The following is a 21,268-nucleotide window of genomic DNA, read 5'->3' as shown; positions in this document are numbered from 1 at the left end:
ATGGTCCCTCTCCTAACAGGTTCTGCTCAAAACCTGTTTCTCTGCTTAACCATGATAGAAAGTTTTGTTGTCATTTGTAATTCCCCAAGATTTATTTTGGCAATTTCTATTTATGGCAGCATTTTCTCCCACAGATGTTGCCATCTCCTCTACTTACAGCTAATTCCTCATGTGCTGCAATTTCCTGACTGGCTTCTTGTTTTTTCTTCAGGAGTTAAGTGTATTTTTACTGCGTAATCCAGGATTTGCGCCAGTCAGATAAGAGGGGCTAGGCCATACATTTATTTCTCAGACTGGAAAGAGAGTCTGCTTTAGTTTAATAGATGCTAGATTAGAATTTAGTTTAAATGTAGGTCTTAGTTTTATAGATGTAACATTTGAGGCACTCTAATAGTGGGAGTCTGAAATATTGCTGAAGCTGGTAGAGGTGGCAAAAGGGTTTTTTTCCTCTAGCCCAGAGTGCACACTGTCTTGTCAAATGTGTTGTTATGGAGGTTTTTGAGCCTAAATGATGGCTAGACTCTGTGGGTGCCAGGATTTGGAAGTCTCTAGTGCCACTACAGCTGACACCTGCAAGAACGTAATTGAGCATTTGGAGCATCTGTGGTGAGTTTAATCCCTAAACACAAACAGATGAAACTTCCTCATTCCCAGCAGCTCAGAGAGTGGGTCTCCAAAATAAATAAATAAAAATCCTAGCTACCTAAGAGCATACTGAAAAATCTCTGCTATTTAGTATTAATGATACACATACAGGACTAGGAAAAGAAGAGGCGAAGAGGTAAAAGGACTTTTTCTGTCGTTTGTCTCTTTCTGGCTGCCACTTCCCTCCTTGTAATCTTAGCACCGGAGATGACCAGGAGGGAGAGAAGAAGCAAAAGGATCATTATCTATAATGAAAAAAAGTGTCTGCCAGCTTGTGGTCAAAAAAAGTCCCTTTTCTTCTCTGGAGTTTGGAGGACTCGGCAGGGGACAGTGAAGAGAGTGAAGAGACAAAAGGAGATTTTTCCAGCCTGAAGGGTTTTGACTTCTTTGAAAATTGCTGGGGCAGCTTCAGCTCCTTGTGTTTGTCTCTGTTCTCCCTGTAATTTTTATGTTTGTTTGAGGGTTTCTTTAAATCAGTTTTTTAGTATGTTTCCTGCCCTCTTTAGGGACAGAAAGTTCCTCTTGGATCAGGAGGCTGAGCTGTGCAGGTACACTGCTATTCACATCTCAATGACAGAAAATAGCCTCTCTGAACAAGAAGGTAATTCTCATTTCATTTTAGGAACACAGTACTGCAAAAGAATCATGCAGAGAGAAATCCTCAATAAGATCTAACTGATAACTAGAAAACAAATAAATGAAAAAATCTGTTTCACTTGGTATTTTAATAATGTTTTTATCTTCATAAAAGTAGGCTTTACAAAATAGCCTTTTATGCGCTTGAAAATCAAACCTAATCCTGACATGGTTATTACTGGACAACCTGAACTCTTGGCTAGACTTGTCTGGGACAGGGATTTCAGAAACTCTTCCTGGCTTTCCTATAAGAATGCGTCAAGATCCTGGGCAGCTACTTTATCAACAGCATTGCTGTGGGCTCTCAAATGCAGATGTTACTGCTGGGAAATGAAACCTCACTGATGACACCTAGTGTTTTCCCAAATCACAGTTGAGAAGACGTTAAAGGGTACCCAAGAGGCCTCTCCACCCACGGGTGGCCCTGGGAGGAGAGGGCCAGTGGCAAAGCTGCAGTTTATGCCCAAGGGCTTGCTTTTCCACAACTACATCAGTGAGGAATAGCTACTGAAACCACTTTGCTGCCATCATGTCGGTGGGGAAGGAGACTGAACCTCAGGGAATTCACATCTGCTGACAAAGCACAAACCCCCACCAATTTGTCACTTTCCCAGCAACCTGGTAACCAATTCCTGTAAAGGATATTTGTGCAAGGAGGTTTACTTGCATAGAAAGCAAATCACAGCCTTAGACACAGTAACACACAACCTACAAGTTGACTACATTTGCTGTGAACTCCTAACAGCATCTGATAATAAAAAAACGCTGGAGGTGGAAGAAGTAATTTCTACTGATCTTCAGTAGAAGAAATGGACTTCTGACTGTGGATGCATAATGAGCCCAAGAATAGAAACTTCTCTTTTAACTAGTTTGAAGAAGAAGCCATCATGAATTTAACAGTGACCACTTTCAGCAACAGGTATACAATTGTGTTTATTGACAGGGCCTATTTAGCAGCTGTACAATAGCACAGTAGAAAAAAGTTTGGAGTCAGGCTTTTCAGATGATATGAAGCACTCAACATCAGTATTATGGTATGAAACAAAAAAAACCCAACAGATTGGGTGCAAGCTCATTGTATAGGAGTCCTGCTGGTTCCTGTCAAGTGACAAATTTAGATGTTTGTGAGGAGCATGGCGTAGAGTCATAAATCTTTGATTCCATCTCACCACTTTGGGCAGACAGAAAACCAGCCAAAGCAACTGAGAGGATCACAAAAGAATGAAAGAGTGAATGAGTTTTCCCAAATCTCTTAATCCTCAGACACCAGTCCAAACAAAGAGGACCAGTCACACAGTCACATGCATCACAAATGGCCAGTACCCAGGCTAATTCCCAAAGAGTTAGAAATAGTGGATAAAGCCTTAGAAATCTTTTCTTTTTAACCAACAAAAACAGTAAAAAAAAAGAAAAATAAATAACCCAACATGTTTTTTAAAGCGTAAGAGAAGAGCTCTGAGACTAGCTGGAAAGGAAAGAGAGCAAATTTGTCTTTGCCTTGTACTGTTGCACACAGCATCCCGTAAACTTTATCCTAGGACTATAGATCTTGACGGCAAAGAAAGAAAGATACAGAATTCATATGTCAGAATGCAGATTCTGAGAATAAAGCAGTGGAGACATTTCAATGGAGGTACATGGCTGGCAGAGCCATGCATTGGCACAGCTCTAACAAATGAATCCTCAATGTAGTGTATTTCTGGGAAAGCTTCCGGTCATTCCTTTCTCAGCACATCACTGAACGCTGAGTGAAGCGATAACTGAGTATTTACAGCCTAGCCGTGTCAGGGAGTTGACAGTCCTGCTGATTTAAAGAATGGTTCTACTAGGAAAAGCTACTCTGTGAATGATAAACTCATGGCTTCTATTTATTGCATCTCACTCATTTCCAGATCAAGTGAACTGGAAAAAAATATTACAAATGATTCAGCCAGGCTGGGATCATTCTTATTTACCCATCAATGGCAATTGAAAACCCATGAGTCAAGCTCTGTCTTTGCTGAGCAAACCAAAACTGAAACATACAGTGTAGGTTTTCTATTTTGCTGTTTAGATGAAAGAAATGCCTCCATCCAGAGCTCCCTTCCCTGTAATGTACAGCTTCTCCTTAGCAGCCAGGTGCCCTGGAACACTTCTCCAGAGAGGCTCCAGGGTCTCCCCTGCCAAATAGCAGAAAAGGGTGCTCATTTCTAGCTTATGGTAGGAAAAAGCAGGCACAATTTCAGTGAATGCATTTCCACCTACTATTGTTTTTAAGCTCTTCTCCCTGTCCTGTGCCCTTGAAATGCCTGCTGTTCTTTTACCTTAGTCCTCCTAGCTATATATGTTGCATGGCAGCAGAAATCATTAATAACTCCATCAAAGTAAGTGGAAGCAAGCCAGTAGAAGAAAAAGACAAAACAGTTCAATTTTTCCCTTATTAATCCGGCCCATGTGTTCTCCATTTTCTTTTCCATTAGGCAAATAGCGACTGAGTATTCAGTGCTGTATATAATATACTGCAAAAATGAAACCAGGCAGCTTAGTTCAGCTGCTTGAATCATGTGAGGCCATCAGCATTTTAAGACTGCCTTTCAATTTGCTCTCGATCAAACTTTGATTTCCACCAAAGCAGAAAAGGCTGGATTTTCTGTTGCATTCCTGCTCACATTCTTTGCCCTGCTACATGGCCCAGAGATCCATTTCCATCAGTTTGCTTTGTTATGCTGCAGCTTTTCAAAATTTGGCTACGTACAGGGAAGCATTGGAAAACAGCAAAAGGGAAAATGAAAAAAAGGGAGAACTGCCAAGCCATAGATGCACAGTTGACTCTGTTACCTTCAGTGAGGAAGCATGGAAACCAAGGAAGAATGCTTTCAAGATGTAAATGCTTCTTTTAGAAGTATTTCATGAGAACTGAGAGACAAAAAATCCATATAAAGCAAAGGTTTAACATGTTTAAGGAATCTTAGCTCTGCTTTCTCACAGGAAGCTGAATTCAAACTTTGGCCTCCAGTTCCTCCATCTCTCAGCTTTAGGTAACAGATGGGACCCTAAGGCATTCTTGGAGCAATGTTTCCATTTTTACCAGGTAAAAATGGAAAAGAAGGGGGCTCTGCTAATCCCCAAGGAAACAGGGCTTCTCTTTGGGCACAATGCTTAAATATTAGCTTATATATATATATATATATATATATATAAAAGAAAAGAAAATCCCAACAAGCAAACAACAAAACCTCCTGAAAGAGTTTAGCACAAACCCCAAACCCAGCAATTTGATTTCAACCTTTTCTTGTGTTCACTTTGCATTTTGGTGCATGGCCACTATTGGTTCTCCTGCAGGTCAGAGCACATGAAATTAGGAATAAAGTGACAAAGCATCACTTCAAAAATATCTGGGTTTAGAAGACTGGTTGTTCTTCAATTAGCACATAGTTCTTCTCTTGATAAGCTCCTTTGTATCTCTACACACAACTAATGGTGAGCTGCAGTCTGTCCAAGGAAAGGTCCTGAAAGCAATTAGTGGAAAAATGAGTAACCGTTATTAATGGTTACATGTTCTACACCTACAGCTTTAATGGCAACTCCTGCTGCTATCTCATCCATTATCTTGTAGCCATGGGTGGCCATGAATACTGATCAGACAGAGATTTTCTTTTTACTGCTCTGAAGAATAGGCTCTTGATAGCAGACAAATAGAACATCAGAGTAACTTTTCTGTCTTTTTATAGATTTTGTCTATCTATCTCCTTCATCTGCCCTCCTCATCATTGCCAGCATGCTTCCCATTGGTATGGTTGCAACTACGTATTAATGCCAGCAAAAGTATAGTAACGGCATTGTAAGTGGCAAGGCAGCCTTGGGAAAGCACATCGATTACTGGGTTGCAGAGCATGAGAACCAAGGAGCATCCTGATTAAAAGCTTAATTCAACTGTACAACTCACAGTTACTGTTATTGGCTTCCTCTATTACTATTAGTATTTCAAAGGCAAGCTTTCAAAGCCACAGCAGGAAAAAAGAAAAAAAAAAAAAAAAGAAAAAGGTATTTTTCCTTTTTTAAAGCATTTAATAGTTTTTTTGTGATGATTTTCTCCCAAGCTGCTTTGTAGCAAGTGTGGTTAGAAGCCAGCTCTGCACTTCTTGCTGACTGCAGCAAATGTTAGCAGCAGCAGTGATTTTGCAGAAGAAATTCAACTGACCTGTCACCTGCAGCTCCAGTATCTTAATTTCACATGGTAGCCAACACCAAGCATTTTTGAATGCGGATGTAAATAAATAATGTCCAAGTGTAACAAAGCACCAAGAGCTACAGAACAGCCTGGAATACAGTGCTACAGATTTTTTTCCAGACCTCACAGTTATGGCTTACCTGAGGTTTAGAAAACCACTACAACTCTTCAGTATCTCCTGTGCTAATAAAAGTAGCTGAGGAACCCCGTAGATGTCTCTTGTACAGAGAGAACCTCAACTAGAGATGTGCACTGAAGATTTTCTCCTGGGAAAATAGCCCTGCAACCTATTTGCATTGTTTTTGCTGGGCCTCAGGGAGGAAAATCTATGCCAGGAGGAGGAAGGCACAAAACACAGCATGGATCAGAGCCTGTGTAAATGCGGGAAGAGCAGAGGCTCCTGCTCCTTCAAGCTCCCCTTGCTGCCTGCATTGGGCCATTGAGGACGGGATGCCAGGGCAGTGGGGCTGTGACAACCAGCAGGCCACAATAAAAACAACCTACAGCATGCTGCTCAGCTGAACAGAGCTCCAGGGAAAAATCAGTCCCTCCAAAAATTGTACCAGTTGAGCATGTACATATATACATGTGTGTGTGTGTATATAAATATAAATATATATATATATAAAATGTGCACGGCATTTAACAGCCACAGTGTCAGGCATGTCTTCAGACTGCTGAAGGGATGGTGTCTGCAATAACATTATCTGCCCCCCTCAAATTTGCCTGTTCTTTTGAATCTTTCTTTGCAGCACATCTGAAGGATTTCTCTCTCACTCCTCACATCTTATTTCATTCACACTGAATATTTCATTATTTATTTGCTGTAGGAACTCAGGGAAACAAAAAAGAAGCATTACCTGACTCAGAGCTGCTTCTTAAAACCCTTTCTTTGCAGAAGTGCCCCTCCCTGCCCCATTTTGTAAGGAGGAGCAAAATCAGTGGTGTTGCCTTATGTTAACTTGAGGCACCTGCCACAGTGGCGGACTTGTAGCAGAAAAGTGTCTCAAAGAAAGGCTCAAGAGCTGGAATTATGACTGAATGTTGACTGAATTATGTTTCAGGTTACCTTGCTGTGCCAGCTTTAGGCAGTTTTCATCCTGTCTGCCTTTATTCTGCGCTCGCTTCTTCCCCACTGTATTGCTGCTCGTTGCTGTACTCCCTGCAACTCTTCCAAGTTTCCACTAAAATTTTCTCTTACTTCTTGCCCCATACATTTCATGCTTTAAAATGCCAACACCTCTGTCTCTCCCCCCACAATGTGCCTCCACTATAGAATGGCTTTTAGCTATACCATAGCTTTCAGCTCTGTTGCATATTCATATTAAAAATGACATTTTAGAAGGCAGTGATCCCTGCTGCTTTTCTTTTGGAACGGGCTTTGCCAGGCGCTCTCTCATTATGTCACTCAGATTCAATTTCACTTTCCTTCGGACTAAATATTGCCACAGATACCCAACACTTTCACTCTGCTGTATAAAAATAGACAGACCTTGAGTCCACTTTTTTTTCAGATCTATCGCAGTTCATGGGTAGCACAACAGAAACCTTTGCAGCGAGCAGTTTTGGTTTCTCCCCAGACTACCAACTAATTGCTTGTGTTTAGAGGGCTGGAGTCTATCCCTTCCTTATTGATGTGATGAGAAGTGTTTCCATTCACCCCGGTGGCCTGGAGCTTGATATAGCCCCTGCATCACCTGAAATCTAGAAGGACCCCTGTGGCATGTGGCACAGGACATTCCCAGGAGCTGCAGGCCTCCGCCTTGGTTTTAATGGGCTTGTTTCCTCTGAGTGTGTTACAGCAGCATGGAGATGAAAGGTTATATTTTTTAAAGATATTGCTGCTTCAAATTGCAGTAACATGGCTTTTCCTGGGACAATGCCACTAAAGGGCCTTACCGCTTCCCTTGTCCTTTACCTACAAACTAGCCTCCTTGCTTTCACTGCTCCCCTCTTTTGCTGCTGGTGGAACTGGGAAAACATGTTTTTACTGGCAAAAAACCCAATGAAGTAGGTGTGGAGACACCCATGGCAAACTTTGCGTAGAGAGTGGCTTAATGGGGCATAGCCAGGAGGTCAGACACAATACAAGATCCCTAAATCAGTCATAAGGAATTTTAAATACACCCGAAATACCCTTGTTGTGAAAGAGACTACGCCCAAAATCCTGCCTGCCTGCCTTGGTCTGCCTTTGTGAACAGCTGGGTGATGCATAGGTGGGTGCATTTTTGGGTTATAACAGCATGAAAGCATCTAGGACATACTGGCTACAGGAGACTTTTTTAGGTTCATTTTCTGTGCAAACTCCTTTCCCTCGAGAGGGGTTGCAGCAGCAGGGTGGAGGTAGTAACCACAGTATTTGACAGCCTGCTCAAAAGCAAGCCCCTCTTCCTTGGGGGTTAATGACCCTCTTAAGCTCACCCCATAGTTTTGCTTGTGGGGCCACAACCGAGCCGGGCATGCCAATATAGCTACCGCAGCAGCACCTAGCTGTAAGCATTAGCCAGGAGGAACAGCATACAGAGAAAAGCTGCTCGTTAAATTGATGTAATGAATTCCAGGAAGAAGTGTTCTATTTTGATTACGGGCATTCAGAGCGGGAACTGCTAGTACAGCACTTGAGATAAGGAAGAGGCCAGATGGACTTAAATAGCAAGTCTTAGTTTGACTTCTTATGTAATAATCTACCCCCATCACCATGAGGTCTGTGTGTCTCAGGCAGCTAAAAATAGAGCAGCCTCCCCCTGCCTTTCTCTCTGTCCAGCCTGTGGGAGGAAAGACTTGACTCACTCGCTTGTGTTTGGGTGAGCCCTGCAAACTGCATTGGCAAAGGGAAACAAGGGTCATGCATGCTGAAGCAATACTGGTCTCTCCCTAAGCCGCAGCAGACAGACAGAGGAAATATATTCACCCAAGTTATTAGCTGACCTGAATGGACCAGAAGATGTCACTTTCTCCCTGACCCAGCTCCAGGGAGACAAGAGCAGGGAGCTGGACTCAGTGATCCTAATGGGTCCCTTCCAACTTGAGATACTCTATAATTCTATGACTCTATAATACCTCCTGCTGAGGCACTCCATGCTCCCACTTACTCTGCACTGCAGAAATCCAGCCAGGGCTTATAGCCACTTACCCTCTGGCATTCAGGGGTTTGGGGCACCAAAACTAGACCAAAGCTTTTCCTTGTCCCCCTGTTTGTGAGCCTACGGGAGGCGATGACTGCCTGCAGTGGTGGCTATGACAGGTCATGCTGTGCTGGCAGAGGCAGGATGGGTGCTGGGGATGACAGTGTTCCTCGTGCTTTGCCATGCCCGTATGAGGACATTAGTCAGATGTGCTGTGCATCCTCAACCTTATGCCACCCTCAGGTGTTTCCCTTCAAAGACAATATAAGCATAATACTGACTTTCTAACAGGATGTCCCATGCAGCACACTCACTACGCTTGGACTTTCACTGTCATTTGCCAATGTTTTGTAACATTGAGACTAGAAAGTTCAGTTACTGTGCCAAAAAGAAAGCATCCTACAGGCTGGGATAGAAGTGTGGGCAATGCTTGTTCTAAATCGGTTATTAAAAACTGTTATATCCTCTGGCAGAGAAGGCTGGGAAACCCTGCCTTTAAATATACCTTTTTAATATTGATTTCTGCTTACTGCCATGAGGCATGCCAGCTTAATGAATGAGGATAATATTATTCTAGTGCCTGCTATTTAGTAATGTGTCCCAGAATGGGTCCCAGGTGTACATTTTGGTAACTATTCCAGCTGTGCATTTGAATCCATCATTGAAATTCACCATGGTATAGGGGTAGAAATATTAAATGGCAAAATTTGGATCCCAGTTGAGATCCAACATCACGGTTATTGCATTGTTTAGATCTAGGGGTTTGGTTTGTTCTTTGATGTAATACCCACAGCTGAAACCCAAGTATTTCAGTGATTTTGACCACATACTGCAGTCAGGGAGGGTGAAGGGTCTGATGTGTGGGCTTGGGCTGGGGCGAGGAGGAGACTGCCACAATGCTGGGCACACTGTCCTGCTTCGTCCCAGTCTCTGCTAATGTTAAATGAGGATAATTAAGTTTTCCTTCCTCCCAGAAGAGCTGGAAGACAGCCTCTTGATAAGTTATTCCTGAAAGTGCTTGCCAACTGCTTCGATAGTCTGTAAATATTTTGCAGACACTCTTTAACTGCAAGCACATTACATTCCTGCTCCAAGTTTTTCAGGCTTTTTCCCAGCTTCCCAGCAATGCTGCTGCTGGAAGAGAAGAGGGAGGGCAGGGGCACACGGGGGTGGGAGAGAAGGGAGCAAGGCTCCAGATCAGGGCATCTAGGTGCAAGAACAAACAACCCAGGACCTCCTCCCAGGATGAGCAACTAAAGCAGCTTTGCAGTCTTCCCATGGTACCCAGTGGCTTCCCTGCACTGCTGTGCCAATGGGATGGACTTCCTGGGTTCAGATCAACAGGGCAGGACCCCTCAGCTGAGAGAGGAGACCACCGGTGGAGACTGTGCAGCCTCAGGGGGGCTGCAGCGAAGGTGCCCACCAGGCAGTGATCATCTGTTCTCTCACACCCTATGAAAACTGGAGGGCACCAAATGCAATTACCAGATGTTGCCTCAAAACAAGCAAAGGGAGGCTCTTTTTCATGTACATTTCAATTGTACATGAATTTCAATAAACCACAGAGCCTGCAGGATGCTTTGGTAGTTAAGCTTGCACATGAGTCCCAGAAGCGATTCCATAAATCCGTGAAAGAAAAAGAGGTCTGTGAAAGCTTATTACATATCATTTCTGGCACAGAACTGCTAAAGGGTGGGAGAGCACAACAGGGAAGTATTTGTACCTGTTTTGCTTCTCTTCCTAGGCACTTGTTGCTGGTCACGGTAAGAGTCAGGATATTAAGTCAGCCAGATCCTCGGTCTGTATGATTTTTATTGTTAATTTTTCTGTGAACAAAAAAGAGTTTCTGTCTGTTCAGGCTGGAGGGCAAAGCTTGAAAACAAGCACAAGACTCATGAAAATTCACTGTGGTAGTCCTCTGCTTTTTACACGGTCTATTATTTTAGAGTCTGGCTTGTTGGAGTGTTTGAAATTACCCATCCTGAGCTCCTCTGTGTCCGCTGGAGTCCAGGTCTGGACTTTAGGACCACAGTGGAGGAGAATTCTTTTTTACCTGCCTTTTACCTAGACAGTGCATTGATTCCCATCTACAGGTTGATTTTATCCCTTTTTTTCCCTTGGGTTTTTGAGACCACTGACTTCTCTGCAGAGCTGTGGTAGCAGAGTTTCAGTATTCTAACACGAGTGAAAGTTCCATTGCACAACAGCCCTTACTGAAACAGAAGCATGTGAAGAAGACAGATTCAAACCAGCAGACTTTATGGAATGGTTAAACCATCCTCCAAATTTTCCATTTTCAGCCCTTCTCTTACACATGTTTGGAAACAGCACCTCGGTCAAAATGGAAACATGCCATGGGAGTTTCTCCTCTGGAAGTCTTAGTTGCTAAGTCTTGCTGGACAGGAACCTTCATCCAATAGCAAATGTCTAGATGCATCAGCAGCACCAGAGTGTGGCAGGACAATCCAACTGTGAAGGCCCATCAGCCAGGCACTTCCAGCAGTTCTCAGAAGCTGTTCCAGGAAAAGTCATCATGCAGGAAAAGTAAATCCAGACCAGCACAAAACTAAAGGCTTTCTGAGTAAGCACCCTATGCCAGCAGGGACGCATGCAAGGCATCCATGAGAAAATAAGAAAGAAAGAAAGAAAAAGCAGTCACTCCAAAATAGGCAAGATAGTGAAACCATGGAAAAAACACAGAAGACTTCTTCTCACTTGCCTCCTTCTCTTGGCCTCACAGACCAGCACATCTGGTAGACTAAAGGCTGGAAAGAAAAGGCATGTAGCGGAGAGCCCCAGGGGCCTATCAGGGGCGTCGGCACTTGCCCCTGGGTTCTCTGATGCTGAAAAATAAGGTCTTACGCTATACTGCAATTGTAAACACAACCTGGGGCCAGGAGAGAAGGCCAAGTAAGCTCAACTCCCAGCCCCAGAAAAGAGTGTGGCTTTTAGGCAGTGTGACAGCGAGGACCAAAATATAACAAAATGCAGGCTCAGCCCTTCCAGGCAGCTGGAGCTCAAGTTATGTCCACGTTGCAAAATACCAGGCAATTTTTCCACTAAATTTGCAAAAAGAATGACAGAGATTCTATGGGTCACTTGCAAACTTCCCCTCATCAAATCAAAAGCAGTTATTTGCCTGATGATTGTACATTGTCAGGAAATTTGCTGCATTCTCCAGCAAGACTCCTGCCTCGTGCACTCTCCTGACAGTCACTCATGTTTGAGTCACTGAGACTCAAACAACCTCAGTCTATTTAAAATTGTCTAGCAAATTATTAATCACAGTTTTAATACCAGGATTCGTTTCTGTGTGAATTTGCACTTTAAAAGAAGTACTTGTAAATCTATTGAAGCAATCAGTGTCTGAGACTGGATGATGATTGCTGTCACTGCGGCTATAGCTGGCCAGATGGCGCTGCTCATATGAGGCTTGAATCTGGTACAAAATGCAATTGTTTCCTTTGTGTTCACAATGCACATGCCCCAGGCTCAAAAAAAAAACCCAGCACTTAAAACCCCACATAATTTTCAGAATACATTAATTCACAAAGTTTACGGTAACTTATTCCTGTGCCAAAAATAGACACTTTGCTTGTACAGCCGGTTTTCCTCCCCAGACACATGTGAAGATAGTAGTCATATCCCCCTCTGTCTTTTTCTGCTGGGTTTAACAAGGCAAATAAAGTTTGCTCTTGTAAGAGAACCTTTTCATTCACTTTTCCTTCACAGGCTGGTCCCCAGACAGCTGAGTCTGATGAGGGTGACCCAAACGTGACAAAGCTGCTGGTAGCTCTGAGTTAAGTTTCCCGTAGATAGGGTTAGACGAAAAGGCCTGGGTGTATTAATCGTCTGGATAGAGCTTTTAACATTTTTTATGAAGATGGAGTTGGCCATTTCTCTGCACTCCTGGTGGCTCAACAATTTCCACTATAAGCTTCTGTTTTCATTTGGTTTACATTTACCAAACTCGAATGTGTTCAGCCTCACATTTTCCACACTTGTAGTCTGCTCTGGGCTGGAATTTCTTTTCTCCATCTCAGGAAATAGGGATCATTTGTTTCCAAGAGCATGCCTGTGGAAAATTAGTTGTGAACATTAAACACATCCATCTGTTCCTTTGTGGGGCTTTACCACCTGCTTATAATGGAAAGGGACCTGAAATTTGGAAGGAGAAACTCTAGGGAGGCATCCTCTGTTGTCCCCATGAAAATCTACTCACAGTTAGTTACCTATGAATTTACGGAAAACCATCAACATCATTTTCACGTGCATCCACTAGAACATGATCCTGACCGTTATATGGGAAGGAGACCTGCTCCTCTTCACGGAGGAAAAGGGCTGTGGTACATCACACTGAGGACCATGCATGGCAAGCACCCCATCTCCTCACATGTTTCTGCCCATATCTTTGGCTCATTCCATCCAGCACAAGGTCCTGAAGATGACAAGGGTCTTCTGAAGCTTTGCTTTCAGGTAAGAACACAACTGACTTTTTAAATAAAAATGCCTACATGATGTATAGCCACAAATAAAGAGTAAAATTTTCAGGATAAAAATGTCAATATATTGTATAAGATTCCATCCCCTACAGAAATTTTCTCTCAGGAAATTCTACCATGAAGTATTGGCACCAGGATTGCTGGCATGCAGATCCCATACTGGCACAGGGGAGAATTAGTAATGGTGGATTTACACCTGACATTTGACATTTCACAGTTAAACTTTTCATGTTGTGCTACTAACCTGCAGCTCTGACAAGTGCAACCAGAGTGCAGGCATGAGTGCTACCCATGCACATCATAAAGCAAGTAAAATATATGGACAGACATCCAAGTTCTTAGAAGGTATGGTGTTCATACGCACGTAAAAGTGACAGGTGCAACAAAAGTATCCCAGCACCAAAATCTCCACTTATATACCTATCCATTCAAGGTGTGCAGACAGAACATTGATGTATAGTCTGAGGCTACGGACGAGGTGCAAAGCAAGAAATGATCATCAGCTGGTGCTGATATGACTCAGCTGCATTCATCTTGTCTGACTTCATCTTGCAGTTATCCAGTACATGCACTTTTGAACCAAATTATTATGGTCAGTTTTGATATACTATGCAAGAGGAGTCGACACTTAAAACACTGCACAATACAAACCTAAGTTTCTAGCTTCCTTACTAGCCTACATGGCTTTCATGTATTTGTGAAAGACCCAGACAAAAAATATCAAGAATATGCAAGAAATCAGTAAAGAGCAGCTGTAAAAAAAGAGGGGGGGGGAAAATAAAAGTGAGGAAATTACAAAAGAGGGTATTGGCCTCCCAGTATTTTCCTGTTTTGTACATCACAGCATAAACCTTTTTGAGACAGCAAAGTGGAAGGGTTTTCTTATTCAGGGGTATCTCCTGAAAGGAGAGAAATGGATGGATGTCTGGCAACTGAATGAGCTTTCGGGAAGAAAGTGCTATCAAGTCATGCTTCATACCAACCCAAGGCAGCAAAATTCATTAAGATTCAAGTGAGTTTGTTTTTTTTTTTTAATTCTTGTTTGAAACCTTTATGTAACCATTGAGTTAGCTATAAAAAAATAAATAAATTCATTGTCCAGGGAAAAAGAAAATGCTTACACTTGTGGTCTGAATCTTCTGCTACGCATGAAAACTGGAAATATCCCATAACTGTGCTGTTATACAAAGATTTAGCATAAACAAACAACTGTTGGTTAACTGTCATTCAGATATAGGACAAAGATCAAAGACTGCTGTCACAGTTCTACTGTATTGACTTTGGTTAGTTTTTTTCAGTTTTGTTCACCCGATTCCTGACATCCCAGTTGAAGTCATCGTATTTCAAAAGCTGCTGATCAACTTCAGATTTTTACCAAATCAGTGAACTCTCATTTTAGATGCTCTGCACTCAAGGAGGAGAGTGCCTGGTTGTGTATGAGAACATCTCAATGACTTGAAAATAAGGTTACATATGTAACTCACTATTCACTGGATCATGACACAGTTTTCAACAGCTTTGATTCATCTTTGCCTTTTCTCCTCCTGCCTCCTGAAATTAATGATTAAACAAGAAAAACAAGCAATGAATACTTTAGTTTAATGCCTAAGACTTTTTATTCCATTTGAGTGAATCAATACATTCCTTTATGAAATGGGAAGCAACAGTTAACATTGTACAATTTTATGTGCCATCTATTCTATTGTGGCAACAGAGAAGTTTGCAAATTTTTCCTGCATTGTGGTAGTAAATTTAAGACTCATTTACTCTGTGACTGGTGTTTCTGCAGAAGTCTCACAGTGAATGTAGTAAGTCTATCTGATATTCCATACAACATTATGTTTTATCTCTCTACTGCTATCTCATTTGTCATTCTAGCCTATATCACTTGATGTAAACAGTAATCTTGACATTAGCTTTAGAAGCAATGGTACTAATAGTATATGACATTAACAGTGTAAAACACTTCTTTGCACGTATCTCAAGCCCCCTAGTTTTCTGATACCCTTTATTAGTACCAGCACATACCAAGAGATCACTGGAAAGTCATCTTTCAGCCTAACAAGTAGAATGCAATGTTTTGTCTGGATACAGAGGAATTTGTTGACTGTTACTTTAGGTCTTACTTTCTTCATCCTGTCTGAAACTATAGCAATATCCTGCTACAGTCATACCAGTACAAATCTATCAACATCTGAGTGCAAAATCTGCTCCAGGGCATGTTTTTATATCTTGGAACACCAAATACATTTTCTTATTGTTATTTAGAGTAATTGCAACAGTAAAAGTCAGGTTTAAGACTTGGAAGCCTTATAAGAACACTTGCTTCCCAACATCTGGCTCGAGAAGAAAGGAGGTACAGCAGCAGAGGATATTAAATGCAAGAAGTGGCAAGGTCACTGACTGCACAGTTGACATAAGGAATGACCTTGTCATTCCTGGCCCCAGTAGAAAACCCAGCACTGGGTGGGCATAGCCTTTGGCAGCCCTGCTGCAGGTACCACAACGTGGTGCTGCTCCGGCTGAGCCCTGGCTCCCAGCACCAAGCCAGCACAGAGGCAAACATATATGTGATGTGGCTCCACCACCACTTTCACCCCTCCTCTACAAGGTAAGGAGGAACATTGGCCTTGTTTCTGGTGAGGGTCTCTAGACAGGAAGGTACCTCAAATAATAGCAGCATAGAGTGTTAGCATTGCAATAGGCAGCCAAACTCAGCTATCAGCTTTGTAACCTACCAGTGGGGTTTTTTTAGCCCTAAAGAAAAAAGTACAGCCTGTACCAAAAGCAAGTGTCTCAAAGGTCTGCTGTGCTCACACCCCCCAAAACCTCAGATCCGCAAGTGAGGTATTCCTCTCTCTCTTGTACTGCTTTGGGTTTTAGCTTGTTCTTCAGTAGTGTTCCTGTCTAGCTAGTTGCAAACAGGATTTGTGTTAACTTTTGTAATAAAAAAATAATTTAAAGAATATATTTCTATGCTTTCTATTTTCCATCTGTTTTTTGCATCAGTAGAACAGGAAGAGAGAAATTACTTCTCAAGACCAGCCAGTGCATACACAAGAATTGGAAATGCTCTCAGTGGTCTCTGCACAATCTAGGATACAGTCAAGGGAATAAATCAGGACTACAAACATAAACTCTCACTGTCTTGTGAGATATCTGAATGTGACTGGACTCACCAGAGACCAAATATTTGCACTATTATACCCAGATAAATGCCTGCTTTCTACTAAGTTATACTAATACAATGTGGAGAAAAATATAGTTCAAGTTGTCTACATTTTAAAGTCAGAGACTGAAAGGAAGTGGAGAAATGGGAAAATGAATAATGAAATCAAGAATACAGTTAGGAATAAAATGCTAGGAGGCTCTTATGAGCCTAAGCCATAAAGTGAAGCACAGATGAAATAACACAGTCAGTAACCACAGATAACGGTGCAAGTATAAATCCTGTAGCAAACACCACAGTACTATGTTTTCTCCCCGGGACGATGTTTTACCTGCTCTGAAATCCTCTGGTAAGTGACCAGTAGGAGAAGACATCCACTGTGTCATTTTAGAGGAGAGGAGAAGAATCTCCTCTGAAGAAAGAAGTTATACATAGCAGCCAAGGCTTTATTTTTATCAATGACTTCTCAAGCCAGCTGTGAACATTCACCCTTTTAATCACAGACTAATTAGGATCTACATATATCTAATCAAGACTGTAACTCTGAAGGTGCTCTAAATGCTTCTATAGGTAGTAGCGTATGTTTTAGCATACAGCACCTGGTGTTTCAACATTCAGGTAATCACACTGATGCTGAGGTAAAATCCAGACTTCTAGCACTAAACTTCAGAGGCAAGCAGTCACTTCCCGGTTACCCCATCCGTTTGTTTATTTTTTAGCAAGCTGCCTATTTAAAAAACAAAACACAACAGAAGTCACACTGAAAATAATTTGATTAAAATTTAGTTCAGATCATTGAGCCACCTGCGTTACTGCTGCGGCTGGTGGAAACTGTGGTCCTGTGGCTCTTCCCATCACCATCCAAAAGACAACGGCCAAAACAGTAATGCCACTTCATGTGCAGGTAGCAGAAACATTCAGCAGCTGCCCCTGCTGTTGCTCAGTCAGTTTTCCTTCTGCTGGCACCTTCATCTGTGGTTACAAGTCAGGGCCCTATGAAGCAGGCAGACAGCAAGACCAGTGTCAATCGATCATGTTGCCAGATCTTCCGCTGCTCATTTCCTGCAGCATAATCTGAAAGAAAGCCTGTTTCCATGCCTGAGCTGGTCTGGACAAAGATAAATCTGAAGGCTGCCTAGTGACTACTGTATAAACATACAGCAAGTCTGATGATCTAACCTACAAGGCTTTGGTTATTTGGTATAATTAAGTGGAGAAGATGCCAAGAAAATAATTACTGGAAAGTTTTCTTTTGAGAAACTTATGATAGAAATTTCTCAACAGCTTCAAGGAACTCCATGGATGAGCTAAGCCCTTCCAAGTCCAGCAGATTGCCCTTTTTGTCATGAAAGTGGAATAATTCAGTCTCTTCCTCTTCCAGTTCCTCTCGAAATAGGTTTGTCTCTGAGGTAGGAATGATGATGATGCGAGGGACTGCATTGCTAATGATGGAGCCCAGGACTCCGTTCACTTGACTTTCTTGAGCTGCTGTCTGTGGAGTACCTGAGCCCTCTCCTCCACTCACACTGCTGCTATTCAGACCAACAGGCAGAGAGGCTGCTTTTAGGGAGCTGCTCACAAGTGTTGCAGGGAGACCCTGTAGGACTGGCTGCCTAAGCACCTTCTCCAAACAGCTGGAGGAGAGTGAAACCTGGAATTGAGACATAAGTTTTAGTGTTGTCATACAGCATATGACTACAGAAACCAGTAGCAGAAATGTTCATTACCACTAGCCATTTTTTGAGTCACCAGTCATATTTTCTAAACACTTGAATCACTTACTAGAAAGAGAGAAAATCAGGTGTGTTAACATCTACAGCTTGGAAAGCAGAATGTTAAATGAGGCAAAAGAAAACATGCCTAAATATCATCAGAGACCGAAAAGAGAAGAAGGAAAAGAAAAGCCCATTCCTATATCTGACTTATTTTATGTTTCAAAAAAGCACTTCTCCCTTTTAACACATCTCAAGGTACCAGATAATTGCACTTCTCTCTGTGTCTCATTGGAGGGATCTCAGGTAAGACTCAAGCACACTGTATTCTTCATTTGCCTACACTTTCATCATCCTTGTGACAACCTCTGTCATGGTATCCCCAAACGGCTCCTGTTATTGTCTCAGGGCAGTCAGTGGCTTTGCATGTACTGGATAGTACTTCCACCAGCAAAGAAGAGAAAACCAGCAACTGCTATTTTGCTTTGCTAAACACTTCCCATCTGCCTTCTTTGAGAAAACTTAATTTCCTACTTCGCCCTGATGGCAACTCCCCCGTGACCTTTCCATAACTCTTTGTGCACAGTACGCAAATCCAGAGTAAACTAAATAAGCTTTTAAAGTATTGGTTAGTATTTAAATACATTGGCAATGGAAGGCATGAGTGATCAATTTTGGCTTGCTATAGAAAATGACAGTTCAGGTTATAAAATGCTACATACAGAGAAAAGCTAGAGGTCCCTCCTTCCTGGAGAAAATCAACATTTAACATAAAATGCAGTTTTTACCTCATTACTATGTGAATTCTCATGAAGACTAATGGAATTCAGCATACAACAAAGTTTTACCCAGATTGCTATGAAGCTTCTATCAGAGTAACAGTTCTATTCATTTCTCTTCATACACTTGTAAGGCGTATTAACTAGCTACACTGAGTCTCTCCATAGGTTGAGCTTCCCATAATAGTTTTGTAAATATTTTTCCTCTATTGCAGATATTTCTGTTCTAGTCATAAACCTCATTAATTCCACTTTAGTCTTCTTGAAGCATTCAGGCATGTAATTCCCATGGATTTATAGAGATTTGGTGCTAAAACATCTTTTTAAAATGTTAGATTGGTCTCTGGCATGATTACAGCCAGCAGGAGCTATAATTTGGCTCCTCTGTCTCCACGTAGTCCATGGCCTGTGATACTGCCTTTATACTGGGAAATCCTTAAATCAAAAAGGGAAAGGGGGGGAGGGAGAGGGAGTATAGTGGCTGGTTTTGGTTTTTAAGATTTAGGGGTCATTATCTCAGTAAGTAGTTTAGCAGAATATCTTATTGCATAGCACAAGTCAGTCTGATTTTACAGACAGAGAACAAAACATATTTGTTTTTCATACAAATTATGTTGTTAAAAAAAAACAACAAACCACAAGAGATTTTTTTAGTCTCTCTCTCTTCCCCTCTGTTTCTCTGTCAGTCTGGGTATAGAATAAGACACTAGTATATTCTGAAGGATTATGTAAATTTACTCCACAAGCAGCAATCATTCACTGATTCCTATTGATGAAGATTTCTCCAGCCACTCTACTTATCCAAGTGGAGGGAAGAACAATGTGCTAAAACCAGCAGTTTAAATCAACCTGAAAGACAAGAACAGTCCATTCTTCCAAATCAAAGTTAATTATAGAATGAAAAACCTAAAACCAGTCCTCCCTGCTTCAAGTGCGGTCTTCACCACAGCAGAAGGAAGAGTTTCTTTTGAATATGGACACCACTTCCAAGTTTTTTTAGTTTTCATGCCAGGTAATTCCTTTGGCAGGAATCCTGGATGCAGAGAGCACACTTGGCAACTCTCTTTTGAAATCAAGTATTCAAACCTATCTTCCACTCATAATACATGCCTGCATTTTAATGCTTCCAAAAAGGCCTCTTCACTGCCACACCAGGTTTCCAGATGTCAGTCTACATCAGGTCTGCTACCATCCTAACTAACTTCAGTAAGTCATGGGGTTAGAGCATATCTCTGTGGCAGCACAGAAAACAGTCCCATGTGTTTTGTGCTATGCAAAGCACCAAGCCAGGGACACTGATTGGCTTTTTAACTTTCACTTGAGGGATGCCTTTTCTTTTTTGACAACCCATCTGCAGCTGTGCATTAAGGAGTTTTGATCTCAGTCAGTGAAAAGAATTCAGACGTACATAATTTATCTATTTTGTTAAATCAGAAAGTTAGGTGACCCTGCACCAAATTCACACTTGTATTTCCATAACTGAGCATTTTTGAAAGTGCTATAATTGGAATCCAATCATAGACAATTCAGTAATGCTATTAAAACCTTAAATATCTAAAAACACAGTGGGGTTGGGTTTTTTTTGAGGATAAATGGGTGGCCACATAATGAAACACTCTAACTGATCTTGACAAATAAAAATTTATTCTGATAGAATTAATGTTGATGCATTGCATTTAGCTAACACACAAAGGACCTTCACGCCACGCAGGAATCTTTGCTAAGAAAAGCAAATGATGCTTTGAATATTCAATGTAAATGAATTCTACACATCTTGGTGAACAACACTGAAAGCCTCAACCTGAAAGTATTTTTGTTTAAAATACTTTTGTATTTATCAAAATAATTCAACAGATGTCTTTCAAGGACAAATTATAGCATCTGAGCCTTCTTGTGGGCTATGCAGCTGACAAATTCCAGAATCCAGGGTCATTTTCTTAATTGCTGAATACCTTTATGCAGACCACCTCAGATTTATTTTCCTTCTCCTTCCTTATGAGACTGAAAGCTGGTGGTTCTCCAGAACCTGAAGACAACCTCTTGTCTTTGATACTTAGCTACCACCTTGGACACGCTGGGCTAGTGATGGAGGACAGCAGAAGTGGGCAGAAGATTTGATTCCATGTTGCCTGCCACTACATTTGAATTCCTTGGTTTTCCATCAGTACTATTCACAACAGTTGCAGGGAAAGACCAAGGTTTCTCAGGACTTGATCTTAAGGAGACACATGAAAGAAGACAGGAAAGATGCATGCAGGAACCAGTTCATCGGCTGGCTGTAAATTTCCAGAACAGTTCCTGCTTTAAACTATGCTATCTCCAGACAATTAGCATCAGAGCTAGAAGGGAGCAGAAGGGACAGAAGCAGATGCTGTAGCTGACCAAGGTATGGATGTTTGGATACACACAACAGAGTAGCCCCATGAAAAGGTGCCTTCACCAAAAAGTGGGTGCTACTCAGTCCAGCCACACACAGAGGATTGTAAGCCT

The 21,268-nt window shown here is 41.8% G+C and overlaps 1 protein-coding gene across 2 annotated transcripts in view; it reads right to left on the bottom strand.

Moving 5' to 3' along the window:
* Positions 1 to 13,283: 13,283 nt before the first annotated feature.
* The window catches only part of LOC133281665 (melanopsin-like), a 71,148-nt gene continuing 63,163 nt past the window's right edge, over positions 13,284 to 21,268 (bottom strand). For both annotated transcript variants that reach the window (XM_061477438.1, XM_061477447.1), the window contains 2 exons: positions 16,619 to 17,938; positions 13,284 to 14,669 (listed from right to left, as the gene is read on the bottom strand). In XM_061477438.1, the coding sequence (XP_061333422.1) occupies positions 17,549 to 17,938 (390 nt within the window). In that variant the 3' untranslated portion in view covers positions 13,284 to 14,669; positions 16,619 to 17,548. The remainder of the gene's footprint in view (positions 14,670 to 16,618; positions 17,939 to 21,268) is intronic.

The sequence above is a fragment of the Pezoporus flaviventris genome, unplaced genomic scaffold (genome assembly GCF_033815535.1).
Source record: "Pezoporus flaviventris isolate CSIRO_AGI_PZ_B2104156 unplaced genomic scaffold, CSIRO_AGI_Pfla_v1 ptg000002l, whole genome shotgun sequence".
NCBI classification, from domain to species: Eukaryota; Metazoa; Chordata; class Aves; order Psittaciformes; family Psittacidae; genus Pezoporus; species Pezoporus flaviventris.
Note: the sequence above shows the minus strand (reverse complement) of the source record. Positions and strands in the feature narration are given on the sequence as shown.